General features: G+C 46.4%; 1 protein-coding gene across 3 annotated transcripts in view; it reads right to left on the bottom strand.

Annotated features, from left to right (window-relative positions):
- Window positions 1–3,245: 3,245 nt before the first annotated feature.
- dnajb6b (DnaJ heat shock protein family (Hsp40) member B6b) overlaps window positions 3,246–20,367 on the bottom strand; it is a 168,841-nt gene continuing 151,719 nt past the window's right edge. For all 3 annotated transcript variants that reach the window (XM_041183891.1, XM_041183894.1, XM_041183892.1), the window contains one exon: window positions 3,246–5,954. In XM_041183891.1, the coding sequence (XP_041039825.1) occupies window positions 5,872–5,954 (83 nt within the window). In that variant the 3' untranslated portion in view covers window positions 3,246–5,871. The remainder of the gene's footprint in view (window positions 5,955–20,367) is intronic.

Raw genomic sequence — 20,367 nt, 5'->3', positions numbered from 1 at the left:
ATGTGGTGGGACGCACATGGGTGCAGTGCCGCAAGCAGTTCAATGACCTCTTGCGATCGGGAAGGGTGAGCACCGTGTTGGCATGGGTCACTTAGCACAGTAGTTAGTTTGGCCCCCACTGTTCCCTCCACCCACAACACTGAATTTAGTTAGTGCATTCATTCATTCATGACATGTGGCTTTCGCTGGGTGGGCCAGCATTTATTGCCCGTGCCTAGTTGCCCCTGAGAGGGTGGTGGTGAGCTGCCTTCTGTATCCGCTACATGTGGTGCACGTACATCCACGGCACTGTTTTGGGGGTGAGCTCCAGGATCTGTACCTAGGCGCAGTGGTGGAACGCCGAAACATTTCAAAGTCAGGATGCTGACTGACTCGGAGGGGAACTTCCAGGTGGCGGGGCAGCCATCCATCTGCTGCCTTGTCCTTCCAGGTGGCAGTGCGCCTTGGTTTGGAAAGTCTTATAGTGTGAGTGGCAAATGTGATGGAGGAAACATCTGGGCAAGGGAGTCAGCCCGGGCTGCTTGGAGTGAGTGTACTGCGGCTCCAGGGTCATAATTCATATGAGCTCTGCAATGTTTCACTCAGGTGGGGGTGGCAAGGCTGTAATGGCGCTGCAGGTACAGGGTGGACTAATCAATGTTCCTCTCTCCTTTCAAAAGAAGACAGCCCACAATAACACCGAATGGATGCGGAGTAGTGGGGGGCAGGCTCACCAACTCACACTCACCAGATATGAGCAGGAGGCTCTTGATCTGGAGAGGCACCATGCACCCAGGTCTACCGGCAGCGGTGAGGTTGGGGTGCCAGTGGAAGGTAAGAGTGCCATGCACTGAGGTCACAATGTCTGTCATAGCAACCAGTCCACTGGTGACTGTATTATGAGTTCAGCATCCAACATGGACTTCCCATTGATAATGGAAGGAGGAGCACATCTGGATCCGGATGTTAGGCATGCACATTAACAGTGTAACGACTTCAACTAATCAAATGTCTTTGTTCTTGCTTTCAGCCTCACCGGAGCATGCCTGGACTCAGGAGGCAGAGGGACCTCACTGATCCAAGGGCCCTGAAGATATACATGTGCCAGCGTCGCACGATCTCAGCCAGGCAGGCACCAACGCAGATACCAGCACCTAGGTGGGGATAAGATTGTATCCTGGGGTACAGTGGTGAGGGCACTTCACAGTCACTTGAGGTGTAGGCAGAGGCAAAGAGTGCCAAGGGCGCCGGCAGTCGGTGGAATGCTGGAGACCAGGAACATGCTCAGTCGGTGGTTGATGATGTGCCTCCGGAGGCGTCCCTGAGGCAGCAGATGCTGGAAGTCCAGCAGGGTCTGCGGGAGAATCTGGCGGAGATACATGAGGGAATGCGTGCCATGGTCTCCGTGATGGAGAAATCCACGTGGACCCCCGCCAGTACAATGACCCTCCTGGCCAGGCGCACTGCCTCCTCCATGGAGAGGGTGGCGATTCTCATGGAGAGGCTCCTCCAGGAGAACAATCAGGGCTTCCTGGGGATATTCACGGACCTGCAAGACCTCACAGCGGCATTGGCCTCAGCTGGTCAGTGTCAATGTGGGAGATCAATTGGGCACCCAGTCTCCCAGCTAGGTGCCCATCCACCAATGGTGAGCAGGGAGGTCTGAAGTGACCTCATGTCAGCGCAGCAGCTGCCTGTCGTCTCTGCGGGCTCCTCTCAGGGCACTCCAGATGAGGGCGGCAGCTCCTCCACCCCTCTGCCAGTGACTATGGCATCCAGTGAGGCTGCAATGACTGGGGAGATGCTAGCTGTGCCACTGCCCACTCCCTCCCAGGTGGAGCCACCACAGGCTCTACGGGCCAGAGGACGCCCACCAAGGTCATCAAGCCAACAGGACAGCAGAGTGAGCAGGATGTCTCCATTGCCAGTGCCAGTGAGGGGGCAGCACCCAGACGTAGCACCTGCAAACATAAGCATTAATCAGCTTAGGAACACCACGGGCTTATCATTGGAGGTTTTCTTTTGTCCCCGAGTTAGTTGCTTTTCATTCGGTGAGCTGCTCAACACCTTTTAATGTACTTTAATTTCTGTTTTGTAGACTTTGAAATCATTAAATGTTTTAGTTCTCAACAAGCCTCTGGGTGCTTCATTACTGCAGCAGGCGCATGGGAACCCATGATGTTATGAATGACTTGTTTGTCATTAACAATCTGCCTTGCCAATAAAGCTCAATGTTCCTAACCAGGCAAATGTTGCTCTCAGGTATCAAGTGTGGAGACTGCAGCCTTGGCATGTGTTGGAGGTCCATCTGTGGTGGGCTAGCTGAAGGATCGTTGGATCAAAGCCTCCTGGTGTTCCTGCCTCCCTGGAGATTGCCCGGGTCAGCGTCTACCCCCTCAGCGTTCTCCTGAGTGTGTTTGTCCTTGGACTCACTACTGGATTCATCATCTGCATCCAGAGCATCTGCGTCTACATCTTCTTCCTCCACTGCGACCCCCCCTTTCCAGCGCCAGATTGTGCACAGCGCAGCATGCGACCACTATTAGCGACACATGATCTGGGGGTTACTGGAGTGCACCCCCTGAACGGCCCAGGCATCAGAAGCGCATCTTGATGGGTCTCTCTACCACGGCCCTTGTGGAGGCATGGCTCCAGTTGTACCACTGCTCGGCTTTTGTTCTTGGATGGCAGAGAGGCGTCATGAGCCACCTTTTGAGTGGATAGCCCTTGTCACCCAGCAGCCATCCATCCAGTTGAGCTGGAGCACTGAAGAGCCCCGGCAGCTGGGAGTGTCACAGGATGTAAGCATCATGGGAGCTACCTGGGTACCTTGCACAGACTTGTAGAATCAGCATCTTGTGATCTCACACTATCTGCACGTTCATGGAGTGGAAGCCCTTCCTGTTGATGAAGGGTCCTGGCTCACCCACTGGCACCTTGATGGCCACATGTGTGCAGTCGATTGCACCCTGGACACATTGGAACCCAGCAATTGCTGTGAAGCCTCTGGCTCGCTCCACCTGGCCCCTGCATCGCCCACAGCAATGACGGATGCCAAAGGCAAACCAGCAACGCAGGTGTCCCCTGTGCTTTTGGAGCAAAAGACTTGAGATATGTTTAATGATGTTGCATGCTATTGCAATATGCCCACTTCTGTCGGGAAATTGGGAAAGCAAGTTTTCCAGTGTAACTCCAGTTGGAAATTCCAGCCTGGAGTCTAGTCGAAGAAACTTCCCCAACAAGTTTATAAAAATACACTTAATTTCTTGAAGGTCTAAATTAGTCTTTATTTAGAGAATAATTACAACCCATTCACCATTGACAGTTCTTGACAAGGTAACCCAGTGGATGATCGAGGTGAGTCACTTTTCACGCATGTCAATGGGACAAACGCTGTTGTCTACTTTCAAAAGCTGTAAATAGTTTGATAAGGATTGCACATTTCCCAGTGGTGGGTTACAAAGTGTACTGGTAGGTACCTGGGAGTAGGTCACTGGCATGTGCTGCAATGACCCAGCAAGAAATAGAAGAGGTATCACATTCTCGCTGCAGAATTGTTGTTTACACTATTAGTTACTCGCACTTGGATCAGGGAAAATCCGCCATCAGAATGAGAAAATCAGAATGTCGAATACAATTTCTGAGCAATTTCACTGTGCAAACTTTCTAACCGTGCAGTTGCGCTGCTGTGACCAAAGCCAGCAGTTAGAAATGGGGTGAACTAGTAACAAAAGGAATTGACTCCGTTTTTAAACTCGAAGCAGGCCCATAACATAAAAAGGATTTCTGATGTTATAATAAAGTCATGGGCAGAGCAGGCCGGAGAACCCAAAAAACTCAGCACGTCTGGCAGCATTTGTGGAGAGAGAGCCCAAAGTTTTGTATTATCCACATGCTGGTACATCAACAGATGATTAATTATGTGGCAGACTGGGATGTATAGTGGGGAGAATAAAATTCCCTGGGTGACTGTAGCCACACACTGGAGAGCTCTTAACTTTCCATTCATGCATCAAGTACCCACGTCTCCCAAAGTTGTGCAGATGTGGTCTAAGGTTGTCAATGAGCTTTGTGGAAGATCAAAGTCAGGGATCTTCTGTGTCGGGTCTTTGTTGGTGTTTGTGGTGTCAATGTGCTACAGGGAAAATTATACTTGTGCCAGTATATCATAAATGTTGTGTTTCTACTTCTAATATCGGAACAAATTGCTCTCAACAATACCATCGCTCTAGCCAGTGACAGAACTACAAAGGATTAACATAGGTTTGCATAGGTTATAAGGCCTAATTCCTCCATGCCAGTGTGTGTGCTCCTCTCAAGCCTCCTCCCATCCTTCCACATCTGAATCTATCAGCATAAGGTAACCCTCTATTCCCTTCTTCCTCATATGCTTGTCTAGCCCGCCCCTTAAATGCAGCTATACTATTTGCTTCAACCACTCCCTGTGGTAGTGAGTTACGCATTCTCCACACTCTTTGGGTAAGGAAGTTTATTCTGAATTCTCTATTGGATTTCTTGGTGACTATCTTACATTAATGGCCTCTAGTTGTGTTCTTCCCCATAAGTGGTAACATTCTGTCTGTATCCCCTCTATCAAACACTTTAATAATTTTGAAGATCTCTGTTAGGTCACCGCTCAGCCTTCTTTTTTCAAGAGAAAACAGTCACAACCTATTCACTCTTTCCTGATATGTATACCCACATACTTCTGGTATCATCCTTGTAAATATTCTTTGCATCCTTTCCAGTGCACATATCCTTTTTATAAAATGGCAGTACTCTAACTTTGGTCTAACCAGGGTTCGATACATTGAGCATAACTTTGCTACTTCTCAATTCTATCTCTCTAGAAATAAAGCCAGGTGCTTGTCTTTTTTTTTTACGGGCTTGCTAGCAATGTAGTATGACTTTTGGTGATTGGTCTATGTGTACTCTGATATCCCTTTGTTGCTCTACCCCACCAAGACGCACACCTTCAAGTAATAAATACTCAACCACAAATTTAGAAACTGTTTTTGATTCCAAAACTCTAACTGGAAGAAGGGTTTGTTACAATGACTATCTAATGGAAAGGAAAATGGGAAAAACGACTTGATTGCTCCAATGATCTCTCGGGCTACTTCCCAACTTCAATAAACGTTAAGCTCATCTAAATTCCTGCTTTCCCACACCAAAACCTGCTTGCCCATCACCCTCAGGCTTTACTGACCTCAATTGATTCCTAGTGTCCTCAAATATTAAAATTCTTCCGTTCAAATCCCACCATGTCTGTGTCCCTGCCTATCCCTGTAACATCCCCCAATTATGAATTCCCCCAACCTCAAAATCTCTAATCTTCTGACTTTGGCCTCTTCCAAATTTCCCCATCCCTTGACCTGTACATGGTAATTGTGCCTTCAGGTGCCAAGATCTTATTCTCTGGAATTCCCTCCCTGAACCCCTCCACTTCCTCCTTAAGGCCCACCTAAATGTCCTCTTCTTTGGTTCTGTGTCCATTTTTCCTCATGCCTCTATGAAATGCCTCAGGGAGGTTTTTCTGTTATGGGTGCTATACAAATGCAAGTTGTTGTTGTTGTACCAAATAAATATAGAAATGTTACTAAATTAATTTGCCACATAACAGTTTTGCCTGAACCCTGGCTAAGACATATCAGACTTTAGGAGACCACAGGGGTGATTCCATGATCTGGCATCACCAGAAGCAAGTACCAAATCACGGAATCAATACATTTATCATTCTGCTACTTCACAAAGCTATTAAAAAAAATCACAAAAATAGAAACACTGACATGCTGTGTCATGTTTAATTCACATCCTGTAAAGCTATATCAATTAACATGAAATATAATTGTTTTCTGCTGGAGTTCAAAGATCATCCACTGCACCTTACAATTAATGCTTCACTTTTGCTGTCTTTTTCTTCTTCAGTTCTTCCCTATGCCGCTGCTTCCTCCGCTTCCCTCCTTCTTTTTGACCTGAGAAAACATTGGGAAGCAGTTTATCAAACAATAAAATTATAACATATACTGCCGTGTGCAGTTTCCCATTAATCTATTACAACGAGACTACATGGCTTGGCAGGTTGTAAATGGAAACACTGTGATCATTGGCACCCATCTGCATTTGTGTACTTGTCCATGCATGCACAGAAAACCTAAAGTTGAATCTTACTGACAATGGAAAACAGATGTACAAATTTAAATTGCCACTCAGATCCATATCTATACATCTAATATTCTCAATGAGTTTTTAAAAAAGTGGTGTAGATGTTTTGTGCTCCTAACTTGGGCATATTGAATCATCCAGGTGCATAGCATCAAGGAAAATCAGGTGAGGAGGATCACGCACCCATAAGAGAGCCAGCCAATTTCCCAACCCATTTTTAATCTTTGTGGCTATGTCCAGATGTTTCAATATCTTCAGCAGCAGGGACGTGAAAATTTGCTTGATTGCATTTTAAAGGGAGTTTGAAGTCTCCAGCCTCTATGTACATGCTTGCTTGTTTGAAATGTGTGCATGCCATAGAAAAAGATAAAGCTAGAGGAAATTACCTAGGTGAAAATGGGTATTGTATTTTGTTCTGAATAAGATAGCCCTTCCTGGTTCCAAAATCCTAAAAGCACACAAGAAACCAAAACGGACAGGATAAGTATCACACTGAGGTTGGGGGAATGAGTAGTGTTCTGATCTCCGTTGCTCACAGTGATGTCATGGAGTGAAACGGTACAACTGCGCATGCGCCATGTTGGCAGCAAACACAGCCAAATGGAAACAAGAGACTATAAGACATGAACTAAAGACCTTGAGTTCTCCTGTTCTAACATAAAACTTGAGGAATAGTTTTTTTTATGGCCATTCATGGCTGTTTCAGTATTAGATATTTTTGATATTCATTTGAGGTGAGTAATTCTCCCCAGTTTTCTTTCTTTCCTTTATTCTTTTCATGGGGTGTGGGAGTCACTAGTAACGCCAGCATTTGTTGCCCATCCCAAATTGCCCTTGAACTGAGCAAGCCAGCTAGGCCATTTCAGAGGCCAGGTAAGAGTCAACTACATTGTAGTGGGTCTGGAGTCACATGTAGGCCAGACCAGGTAAGGATGGCAGATTTCCTTCCCTAAAGAACATTAGTGAACCAGGTCCGTTTTTACAACAATCGATAGTTTCATGGTCACCATTGCTGAGACTAGCTTTATATTCCCTATTGACTGAATTCAAATTCCACCAGCTGCCATGATGGGATTTGAACCCACGTCCCCATGTCTGGAGAACAATTAATAAAAATTGTCCTCTCACCAACTAGCTTGAAGTCTAGCTCAGAAAGGCAACTTAAAATTCTTTTCAAACAGGACAAAATTTATACCAAAAAAAGGAATGCTGATAGCTTAACTGTTGCTCTAGTTATAAATGGAGAGATGATATAGCTGTGGCTATGATAATTGACAAAACATGCAGAAATTTTCCTTTTAATGAAAACAACAGGGCTGATTAACCTAGTTCGCACTGCCAGCAGGGAATCTCGTCTGCTCGCATTGCATATCAGCAAACCATGAGCAAAAAGCTGGTGGGTTGGTTCAGCAAACTGAGTTGGTAAATTATCCCTCAGTTAATGCACTGATGTTAAATCCACTAAATCCTGCAAGGAAATCAGCAGTGGTATTACAGAAAACTCCTGCCTCACACATCATTGGCTGGCTGTGGAGCCATCATTTTAATTCATTTGTGAAAAGGCTTCAATCATTCAATCATCAAATAAAAGCCAAGAGGAACGTGTGTCTGAACGTTATAACGTGTTGGCATTTAGGCTTTTACACAAAATCACTGGCAGCCAGCTGGGCTAAACAGTTGTTCCCCAGGTAGTGCACTGTCAATCATCGCAATAGTATAAATGAGCTCTTCTCCAGTACAGGGCAGGGTTTGCATTCCTAGATGTACATCAGTTGAAACACTGGAAAGCCACTGCTTTTAGCATGAAGGCTGATCATTAGAGTGGCCAGTTGTGGTGCTCCCTAATTCTCCACATACAAAGTGCCATATTGCTCTAAAATACATAGTTCGGGATATTAGTAAGCAAAGTGCAATGGTCACAAATATATACATATATTTATATATTAAATATCTCTCTGGTATGGTCAAGTGTCCAAAGTGGCCTTTTTATGTTGTTTTCCTTAATGAGAGAAAACCTGCCCCATTTTTTTCCCTGTCTCAGGATCCAAGAATAACAGCTGGCAGAGAGCCTCTATCATCTCAGAACATATATTAAAAATGACTGCTGATCCTGCGGGGTGAAAGTAGATTTTACACTCAGGGATTGCATTGCTTTTGAAGTCCCTGGTGAAGTAGGAAAAGCATTTTGAGAACTGCAAAGGAAATTCAGATCAGTAGGGGTTCAAACGTGAAAGCAGAAATCAAACAGAAACAGTAAATTTAGGTCTGGTCCTCAGCTGTGATTTAGAAATCTACATTTCAATCATAGCAAACTCATTTCTGTTACTCATTGCACAACACATTTCTCTGCCAATAGTTCGAGTTTACAAATAAGGATGGTTAAACTGAGACTACATGAAGTGCCTATTGAAATTAAATTTAGGCCTTCTAGGAGGAGAATCAGAAACCATTTCTTCACACAAAGGGTAGTGGAAATCTGAAATTTCTTCCCCAAAAAAGCTGTGAATGCTGGAGGAATTAAAACTTTCAAGACTGAAATAGTTTTTTGTTAGGTGAGGATATCAAGGGATATGGAATTAAGACAGGTAAATTAAGCTGAGGCATTGATCAGCCATGATCTAACTGATGATGAAGCAGGTTTGAGGGGCTGAATAGTCTACTCCTGCTCCTATGCTCCGAGAGCAGAATAGCATAATAACTCAAATCTCCTCTTAGAAAGAGACAATTTGGTCCTCAAAACTCAGCTGGGAGGTGAACATTGGTAAGTGGCCATAAAATGGAGAGGGGTCAAGAATTTAATTTGTATGCCATCTCCCTAGAAGACTACTCAGGTGACATGATACCACCCTACACTGTTAAGAGTCCTATAGGGTGGGAGATAGGGTACTGAAGCTAATGGTAATGTCCACCAAGACATTACCATTAGCTTCTAAAGCCATGGCAATTGAAGTACATATGATTGATGCACAGCAGAAAAAAAAATCCTTTTAATTAAAATCAAACTTGACCTAAATCTTTTATTACAAACTTAAACTACATATGTCAGTGAGTAAACAGCTTCAAGGCAAATGGCATAAGCCGTTTGTAAAGTCAATGTAGTGCTTAAAAGGAGATTTGCTGTATATACTGAGGTATATGAGACTTGAAATGTAAGCCATTGTTGCGGGGGTGGGGGTGGGGTGTAAAGTAGATTGGTAGAGGGATGGGAGCCTGAGGACAGATTCAGATAAGACAAATTCAGAGCAGATAGAAAATTAGCAACTGACTCTAAAAGACAGAAGAAGCAACGGTTAAAAGGTTTACAGCACAGGAATTTGGCAATAGAGTCATACAGTCATAGAGGTCTACAGCACAGATAAAGGCCCTTTGGCCCAATGAGTCTGCACCAGTCAAACAAGTACCTAACTATTCTAATCCCATTTTCCAGCACTAGGCCCATAGCCTTGTATGCCATGGCATCACAAGTGCGCATCCAAATACTTCTTAAATGTTATGAGGGTTTCTACCTCTACCATCCTTTCAGGCAGTGAGTTCCAGTTTCCCACCACCCTCTGGGTGAAAAAATTCTTCCTCACATCCCCTCTAAGCCAACTGCCCCTTACCTTAAATCTATGCCCCCTGGTAATGATCCCTTCACCAAGGGGAAAAGTTCATTCCTGTCTACCCTATCTATGCCCCTCATAATTTTATACACCTCAATCATGTCCCCCCTCAATCTCCTCTGCTCCAGGGAAAATAACCCCAGACTATCTAAACTATCCTCATAATTAAAAGTCTCCAGCCCAGGCAACATCCTGGTAAATCTCCTCTGCACTCTCTCAAGTGCAATCACATCATTCCTATATTGTGGATTACAGAACTGCACACAATACTCTAGCTGTGGCCTAACCAGCATTTTATACAGTTCCAGCATAACCTCCCTGCTCTTATATTCTATGCCTCGGCAAGAATCCCATATGTCTTCTTAACCACCTTATCTACCTGTCCTGCTACCTTAAGGGACCAGTGGACATGCACACCAAATCCCTCTGATCTTCAGTAGTTCCCAGGGTCCTTCCATTCATCATGTATTCCCATGCCTTGTTTGTCCTGCCCAAGTGCATCACCTCACATTTATCCAGATTAAATTCCATTTGCCACCGATCAGCCCATCTGACCAGCCCGTTTCTATCCTTTTCAGTATTTACCACCCCACCAATTTTCATGCCATCCGTGAACTTACTGATCAACCCTTCTACATTCAAGTCTAAATCGTTTATATATACCACAAACAGCAAGGGGCCCTACACCGACCCCTGTGGAGCCCGACTGGACACAGGCACCTAGTCACAAAAACACCCCTCGACCATCACCCTCTGCTTCCTGCCACTCAGCCAATTCTGGATCCAATTTGCCAAATTGCCTTGGATCCCATAGGCTCTTACCTTCGTTATCAGTCTCCCATGCGGGATCTTATCAAAAGCCTTGCTGAAGTCCAAGTAGACTATGTCAAATGCATTGCCCTTATCTATGCACCTGGTCACCTCTTCGTAAAATTCAATCAAATTGGTCAGACATGGCCTCCCCTAAACAAAAACATTGCTGTCTGTCCTTGATTAATCCCTGCCTCTCCAAGTGTAGATTAATTTTGCCCCTCAGAATTGCTTCCAATAGTTTCCCCGCCACTGAGGTTAGACTGGCTGGCCTGTAGTTCGCTGGTTTATCCCTTCCTCTCTTCTTGAATAACGGTACCATATTGGCTGTCCTCCAGTCCTCTGGCACCTCTCCTGTGGCCAGAGAGGTATTGAAAATTATTGCCAGCGCCCCTGCCATCTCCTCCCTTGCCTGACTCAACAGCCTGGGATACATTTCACCCGGTCGTGGAGATTTATCTACTTTTAAGCCAGCCAGGCCACTTAGAACCTCCTCCCTTTCTATACTAATTTATTTAATTATATCACAGTTCTTCTGCCTGATTTCCATACCCACATCGTCCCTCTCACTTGTGAACACCAACACAAAGTATTCATTTAGAACCCTACCTATGTCTTCTGGCTCCACACACAAATTACCACTATGGTCCTTAATGGGCCCTACTCCTTCCCTAGCTATCCTCTTACTCTTAATGTACTTGTAAAATGACTTTGGGTTTTCCTTTATTTTACCAGACAATGTTTTTTCATGCCCCCTTTTTGCTCTCCTAATTTCCTTTTTAAGATCCCCCCTACACATTCTATACTCCTCTAGGGCTTCCACTGTTTTGAGCCCTCCGTACTGCCATAAGCCTCCCTTTTTCTCTTTATCCAATCCTGTATGTCCCTCGACATCCAGGGTTCCCTGGATTTGTTGGTCCCACCATTTATCTTTACTGGAATATGTTGGCCCTGTACCTTCCCTATTTCCTCCTTGAATGAGTCTGGCGGCTCTGAAGCAGATTTACCTAAAAGTAGCTGCTCCCAGTCCACTCTGGCCAAATCATATCTGATCTTATTAAAATCAGCCTTCCCCCAATTTAGAACTCTGATTTCTGGCCGATCCTTGTCCTTTTCCATAACAACCTTGAATCTAATGGAGTTATGATCACTATATGCAAAATGCTCCCCTACTGATACCTCTGCCACTTGCCCGGCTTCAATCTCTAAAATTAAATCCAGGACTGTCGCCTCTCTTGTAGGACCTTCTACGAACTGGCTTAAAAAGCTCTCCTGGATGCATTTTAAGAATTCCACTCCCTCTAAACCTGTCACACCATGACTAACCGAGTTAATGTTGGGGAAGTTGAAATCCCCCACTTTTACTACCCTATTATTTTTACAATTTCTGAAATTTGCCTATATATCTGCTCTTTATTTCTCTCAGACTGTTTGGGGGCCGAGAGTACACTCCCAGCAATGTGATTGCTCCTTTTCTGTTTTTCAGTTCTACCCATATAGCTTCATTTGAAGAGCCTTCTAAGATGTCATCTCTTCTTACTGCTGTAATTAATTCTTTGATCAATACTGCGATACCCCTTCCTCTTTTACCTCCTTCCCTGTCTCACCTCAAGACCCTATATCCTGCAATATTGAGCTGCCAATCCTGCACCTCGCTCAACCATGTCTCTGTGACAGCAATTACATCATACTTCCATGTGTTAATTTGTGCCCTCAACTCATCTGCCTTATTCATCAGACTCCTTGCATTAAAATAAATACGATCCAACCTTGCCAAACTCCCTTGTGCCTTAACTGGCCTATATTTTTCTATGCTTTTCAGACTCACTTGCTCTCTCTTCTAATTTTAGCTGTGCATCTCCCCCTGCTGAACCTCCTCTTAGGATCCCATCCCCCTGTCAAGTTAGTTTAAACCTTCCCCAACAGCACTTGTAAACCTCCCCACAAGGATGTTGGTCCCATTCCAGCTCAGGTGCAACCTGTCCACCTTGTACAGGTCCCACTGCCCCCAGAAACAGTCCCAATGTCCCAGAAATCTAAAGCCCTCCCTCCTGCACCATCTCTCCAGCCATGCATTCATCTGGACTAACCTCCTATTTCTATACTCACTAGCTTGTGGCACCAGAAGTAATCTAGAGATTACTACCTTTGAGATTCTGTTTTTTAATCTGTTTTCTAGTTCCCTAAATTCTGCTTGCAGGACCTCATCCCTCTTTCTACCTATATCATTGGTCCCAATATGTGCCATATGTTTGCCTTCCCCCTTAAGAATGCCCTGCAGCCATTCAGTGACATCCTTGACCAGGGCACCAGGGAGTCACGTCCACGACCACAGAAACGCCTGTCTGTTCCCCTTACTATTGAGCCTCCTACCACTATTGCTCTTCCCCTCTTTTTCCTCCACCCCTGTGCAGCTGAGCCACTCACAATGCCATGAGCATGGCTGCACCCCCAAGAGGAACCATCTCTCGTCCCGTTTTCCAACACAGAAAAACGATTCTCAAGCATGGTGCACCCTGGGATTTCCTGACTACCTGCCTGACACCTTTCTTCTGACTGATGGTCAACCCATTCCCCCTCTGTCTGCACTTCCGTAAGCTGTGGGGTAACCACGTCAAAAAACGTGCTATCCACGAAACTCTCAGCCTCGCGGATGCACCTCAGTGCCTCCAGCTGCCACTCCAGCTCCGAAACTCGGAGCTCAAGTAGCTGCAGCTGGTGGTGCTTCCTGCACACTTGGTCAGTCAGAGTACAAGGAGCGTCTAGGATTTCCCACATGTTGCAGGCTGTACATGGCATGGGACTGAGCTGCCCTGCCATGCCTCTAGTTGAAAAAAAAACCCTTATTTTAAGTTAAATACAGTAAAAAAGTTAAATTATTTATGTACTGTGAATAAAAACTAGAACCCTTACCTTTCCTTAGCTTAATCTATTTTAAATTGGAGCAAAAAACTGGAGAAAAACACTTACCCACTACTCACCAATCAGCTCTCACCTTTGTGGTGACGTCACTTTTTGAATCTTCCCTGCACTTGCGGTGGTTCTGATCTCTCCACTGCTCTCTTGCGCTGTCTTGTGATGTCACTCTTGTTATTTTCAATAAGAACAAACTACAGGACACTCTTCCCAGACTGCTTCACCATGATGCTGACTGCAGGACACTCTTCCCAGACTGCTTCACCATGATGCTGACTGCAGGACGCTCTTCCCAGACTGCTTCACCACAATGCTCATTGCAGGGCACTCTTCCCAGGCTGCTTCACTGCAATGCTGACTGCAGGATGCTCTTCCCAGATAAAAGGTATTTATTTAAATGCAAGGGGTATAGCAAGCAAAGCTGATGAGCTGAGGGCACTGATAGACACAGGGCAGCATGATATCATTGCTATAACAGGAACTTGGCTTAAAGAGGAGCAAAAATGGCAGCTCAACATCCCTGGATATGGGGTTTTCAGGCTGGATGGAGAGGGGACAATAAAAGGTAAGGGTGTAGCATTATTGGTTAAAATATTAATTACAGCTGTGAGGAGGAATGATATACTAAATGAATCATCAAATGAGGCCATAATTGGTTGAGCTCAGGGATAAAAAGGGGACAGCCTGACTACAGACAGAATTTTACCCTTGGTGGGGGTGATTGGCACCCGTGATCAGCAGCGCACCGCAATTTGATGTGGAAGGCCAAATAAGGCCCGTCCAGTGTGAGACATGGCCTGTGAATGAGCGTGAAGGGGTGGACAGGGGCAGGGGCCTAATATCAACCAGGTCCAATGGGGACCCAGAGGCCGATTCAAATGTGGCCTCAGCAGCCCCTGGACCGAAATACGCACAAGTCCTGTGCATGAATACCATAGCAGGTGGACATGGCAGGCAGGAGGGCAGGTCTGCGGGATAGTCAGCCACACATTTCTCAGGTGAGTGCCTCGCTGCCCTCCTGGAGGAGGTGGCAGCAAGGAGAGAAACACTTGTGCCCAGGGATGGGAGGGGGAGGCCCCACCAAAAAGGCCTGGGAGGAGATGGCATCCAGGGTCAGCAGCCACAGCGTGGTGAGGCGCACATGGGTCCAGTGCCAGAAGCACTTTGACGATCTCCTGCAATCGGGAAGGGTGAGCACCATGTTGGCATGGGTCACTTTGCAGAACAGGTAAGAGCTGCCCATCCCCCCGTGGACCTCAGACGTGTTACAGCATGAATTGCAAATGGCAGTGAGGCAGGATCTGGCCAAGGGGGTGACCCCTGGCTGCTCGGACTGAGTGCCTTGTGGCTCCAGGGTTACGAACATGCTGAGCCCTGCGAGGTGTTCCTCAGGTGGGATTGGCCAGGCTGCAATGGTGCTGCAGGTTGAGGGTACACTAATCAGTGCTCCTCTATCCTTCCAGGAGAAAACATCCCATAACAATGCAGAGGGGTCACAGCATGGCAGGGGACCCCCTCACCTCCTCATCCTCAGTAGATACGAGCAGGAGGCACTGGAGCTGAAGAGGTGCCATGCACCTTGGTCAAGCAGCCACGGTGAGTTTGGGATGCCAGAGAGAGATAACAGTGCAGTGCACTGAGGTGAGAATGTGGCTTTTTGCAACCATTGCAGTGTAGTCTGTATATGGATGTGAGCCTCGTACCTGAAATGCCCATTGATAATGGAAAGACGAAGGCACCATGATGCAGATCTCTGTCTCATCAGGGTCTGAGGCATGCACACTGACAGTCTAATAATTTAAAACTAATGACATGTCCTTCTTCTCCCTTTTAGGCTCACCAGCAGCCCCTCGTTGTGAGGAGCCTGAAGGCCCACCCCTGACCCCAGAGAACCAGCATGCTGAGCAGGCACCAGCGTCACACCCGCTCTGTCAAGCAAGCACCAGCACAGATACCAGCACCTTAGTGGGCATAAGATCGGTGTCTAATATCTCGGTGTACATTGGTGAGGGCACTTCACACTCGCTTGAGGTGCTGCCGGATGCCCAGATCGCCAGCAGTCAGAGGGCTGCTGGGGACAAGGACAATGCTCAGTCTATGGCTGATGATGGGCCTCTGGAGTCGTCCATTAGGCAGCAGCTGCTGGATGTCCAGCAGGGTGTGTGGGAAGATCTGGCAGAGATACATGAGGGAATGGGTGTCATGGTGTCCATTGTGGAGGAGTCCGTGCGGAGCATAAGCACTGTGTTTACCCTCATGGACGAGCGCAATGCCTCCTCCATGGAGAGAGTAGCAATGCTCATGGAGGGGCTCCTCCAGGGACTCAATCAGGGGTTCCTGGTGATGTGCTCGGACCTGCCAGCCCTCACACCGGCAATGACCTCAGCTGGTCAGTGCCAGTGTGGGAGATGTATTAGGCACTCAGTATCCCAGCTAGGTGCCTGTCCATCAATGGTGAGCAGGGAGTTCCAAAGCGACCTGATGTTGGAGCATGAGCTGCCTGTCGTCTCTGCAGTCTCCTCTCAGGGATCTCTGGATGATGGCAACAGCTCCTCCGCCCTTGCCAGTGACTGCGGCATCTGATGAGGCTGTGATGACTGGCGAGCTGCCAACTGTGGAACTGGCCACTCCCTCCCTGGTGGGGCCAGCACAGGCTCCTTGGGCCAGAGGATGCCCACCAATGTTATCAAGGCCAACAAGACAGCAGAGTGAGCTGGCTGTCTCTAATGCTGTTGCCAGTGAGGGACACCTAGATGGCGCACTCGCAAGCGAAAACTTGAAGCACCTTAAGCACAACACGGCCTGATCACAGGTGATATTTGTTTCCCCCATTTTTCTGGTTTTTTTAATGATGTGATGTAAAACACCGGTCAATGTTAATTTCTGCAATGTTTGTCAGTCAGCAGTAAATGAATTTTTTTTTTTGCAACTGGCCCCTGGATGCTTCATTTGCCCTGTAGGTGCAGGGTAGGCCTAGATGTTATGATGGACATGTGACTCCTGGAACTTTATTGCACTGGCCCATAGTGAATGTTGCTGAACAAGGAACTGGTCCTGTCAAAGATCGGGTATGGAGCTTGCAACCCTGGCATGTGGTGGTGGTTCTTATTTGGTAGTCTAGCTGAAGGAGCTTTAGATCAAAGATTCTCAGGTGTTGCTGCTTCCCTGGAGGTTACCCAGGTCTGCATCTGTGCCTTCAGCATTCCCCAGAGCGTGCTCGTCCTGGGACTCACTACTGGACTCTTCATCTGTTGCCTGTGGAGCTGCATTAAGATCTTCTTCCTCCTCTGCATCCCTCTTTTCCAGTGCCAGATTGTGGAGAGCCCAGCATGCAACCACTATCAGTGACACACGTCTGGGGGGTACTGGTGTGCGCCCTCTGAATGGTCCAGGCATCAGAAGCGCATCCTGAGAAAACTGATGGTTCTCTTTACCACAGCCCTTGTGGAGGCGTGGCTCCTATTGTACTGCAGCTCGGCCTCTGTTCTTGTATGGTGGAGAGGCGTCATTAGCCACCTTTTGATTGGATAGCCCGTGCCACCCAGCAGCCATCCATCCAGCTGGGCTGGAGCACTGAAGAGCCTCGGCACCTGGGAGTGTCTGAGGATGTGGGCATCATGGGAGCTGCCTGGGTACCATGCAAAAACTTGCAGAATCTGCATCCTGTGCACTATCTGCATGTTCATGTTGACGAAGGCACTGGGCTCACCCACTGGCGCTTTGATGGCCATGTGTGTGCAGTCAATTGCACTCTGAATATGGGGGAACCCAGCAATCACAGCAAAGCCTCTGGCTCACTCTGCTTGGCTGGCCTTGTCCGTACAGTAATGAAGGAAAGTCAATACCCGCCTGAACAGAGCGTCTGTCACCTGTTTGATGCAACTGCGGACAGCTGATTGGGAGACTCCACACAGATCCCCCACTGAGCCCTGCAAAGAGCCAGAGGCATACAAGCTTAGGGCCATTGTGACCTTCAGAACCACTGGCATGGGATGTCCACCCACACAATCAGAGCTAATCTCAGGGCCGATCCTCTGACAGATGGAGGTCACTGTCTCCCTTGAGAGATGAAGCCTCCTTCAGCATTGTGCCTCAGACATATTGAGGTAGCTGCATCGCTGCCTGTAAACCCTGGCAGCAGGATAGTGGCATTTTCTCTGGCCACTTCCACCTTTGCCTTTCTGTTGGCCCTGCGCCTCTCCTCCCACAGGTCGCTCCCCTGGAAGCTGAATAGGGACACCTGGCCTCCTCCCTCTTCTGACCCTCTTGTCCTCCTCAGAGGAGGTACCTCCAGTGGAGACCACAATCCCCATTACCAGGGTAAGGGAAGGCTGTCCAATACCTGGAAGGACTCACGCGGGGTGAATCCTCCGGGGGTCTGGAAGACAACACTGAGTCCTGAACTGAAGCCTCTAAATGCTCTGAATGCAGCACTGAAGCAAAATTAAGCTGTCCTGTTCACAGAAGCAAGCAGCAGCAAATGATATCCAAAACTATTCACTATTCGCTTTGTCAAGCCCATTGTCATCTCTTATCCCACCCATGGATGAGATTTTTGCAAATTGTGGCCTGCCCACCTGCCCAGGTTGCCCATGCCCATCTGAAAATCACATGGGCTACATAAACTTGGAGTCCATTGGTCTCACAAGGGCCTTAACTGGCCATTTAATTAATGGCGGGTGAGCCTCCTTCTTCACCGCCCGCCTGCCTAGGGAAATATCGCAAGAGTGAGCATTGACATTGGAGCACTCATCTGACGTCAAAGTGCTTTATTTCATGCATGAGCTCGTCGGGCGTGCACCCGGACGCGAAGGGTAAAATTCTGCCCTACAAGTGTACTATAGATCCCCAAATAGTAAGAGGGAGATAGAAGACCAAATATGTAGGCAAATTTCTGAGTGCAAAAACAATAGGGCAATAATAGTTGGGGACTTCAACTTCCCTAATATCAACTGGAATATGAACCGCGTAATAGGCACAGAGGGCACAAAATTCTTGAACTGCATTCAAAAGAGCTTTATTAGCCAGCACATAGCAAGCCCAATGAGAGTGAATGCTATTCTAGATTTAGTCTTAGGAAATGAAGCTGGGCAAGTGAATGAAGTAGCAGTGGGTGACCATTTTGGAGATAGTGACCATAATACTGTTCAATTTAATATAATTATGCAGGAGGATAAAGATAGAACAGGGGTAAAAGTCCTACATTGGAGAAAGACAAATTTTACGGAGCTGAGAGGTGATCTTGTGAAAATGGACTGGTTAAAGCTACTTGAGGGGAAATCAGTGACAGACCAGTGGGAGGCATTCAAAAGCAAGATTCTATGGGCACTGTGTATATATGTCCCCACAAAGAAAAAGGATGGTACTGCAAAATCTAGAGCCCCCAGGTTATCTAGAAGCATGTGGGCTAAGTTAAAGCAGAAAAAGAAAGCTTATGACAATCACAAAAAGCTTAATACTGTAGAAAGCCTAGAGGAGTATAGTAAGCACAGGGGTGAAGTAGAAAAGGTAATTAGGAAAGCAAAGAGAGGACATGAAAAATATTGGCAGGTAAAATCAAATAAAACCCAAAGATGTTTTACCAGTATATTAAGAGCAGCAGAATAACTAAGGAAAGGGTAGGGCCAATCAGAGATGTACATAGTAACTTGTACATTGAAGCTGAAGACGTGGCAGGGTTCTCAATGAGTACTTTATTTCTGTCTTCACTATGGAGAAGGATGAAGCAGATATTCTAGATAAAGAGGAGCGTGAAATATTAGATACAATAAACAGAATGAGAAAAGATGAACTGGAGGAACTTTAAGGTGGTTAAGTCACCATGCCAGATGGATTGCATCCCAGGCTGTTAAAGGAAGCCAGGGAGGAAATAACGGATGCTCTGAGGGTCATTTTCCAATCCTCACTAGATACATGTGAGATACCGGAGGATTGGATGTCTGTGAATGTTGTACCATTATTTTAAAATGGTCCAAGGGATAGACCAAATATTTATAGGCCAGACCCAGGTGGTGAGCAAATGATTAGAATCAATTCTGAGAGACACGATAAACTCACTTAGAAAGGAACAAATTAATCAGGGGTAGTGGGCATGGTTGTGTTAGGGGAATCAAATGTAATCAAATATTTTGAGGAAGCAACAAGGAGGATTGATGAGGATAGTGCAGTGGGTGTTGTCTACATGGGTTTTAGTAAGGCATTTGACAAGATCCCACATGGCTGACTGGTCAGAAAAGTATAAGCCCATAGGATACAGGGGAATGTGGCAAGTTGGATTCAAAATTGGCTCAACGACAGGAAACAAAGGGTAGTGGTTGATGGAGTTTTTGCGAATGGAACAGGGTTTCCAGTGATGTCCCACAGGACTCAGTATTGGGTCTTTTTCTGTTTGTTGTATATATTAATGATTTGGACTCAAATGTGGGTGGCAAGATTGGGAAATTTGCAGATAACACAGAACTTGGCTGTACCGTTGATAATGAGCACTTTGTTTCTGTTTTCACTAAGGAAAGGGATGAAATAGATATTTTAGTTAAAGAAAAGGAGTGTGAAATATTAGATACAATAAGCATAGTGAGAGAGATGGACTATTGTCTCCATAATGATATCAATGGTTTGATTGAGTGGGCAGAAAAGTGGAAGATGGAATTCAATCCAGACAAGTAATGCATTTGGGGAGGAGAAACAAAGCTGGGGAATACACAATGAATGGGAGGATATTGGGAGGGGTAAAGGAAGTAAGAGACTTGGTGTGCATATCCACAGATCCCTGAAGATGGCAGGACAGGTGGATAGGGTGGTAAAGAAAGCATATGGAATAGCTTCCTTTATTGGATGAAGTATAGAATACAAAAGCAAGGATGTAATGATGGAACTGGTTAGGCCACAGCTGGAA

The sequence above is a fragment of the Carcharodon carcharias genome, chromosome 3, assembly GCF_017639515.1.
Source record: "Carcharodon carcharias isolate sCarCar2 chromosome 3, sCarCar2.pri, whole genome shotgun sequence".
Lineage (NCBI taxonomy): Eukaryota > Metazoa > Chordata > Chondrichthyes > Lamniformes > Lamnidae > Carcharodon > Carcharodon carcharias.
This window is presented reverse-complemented; position numbering and strand designations above follow the sequence as displayed.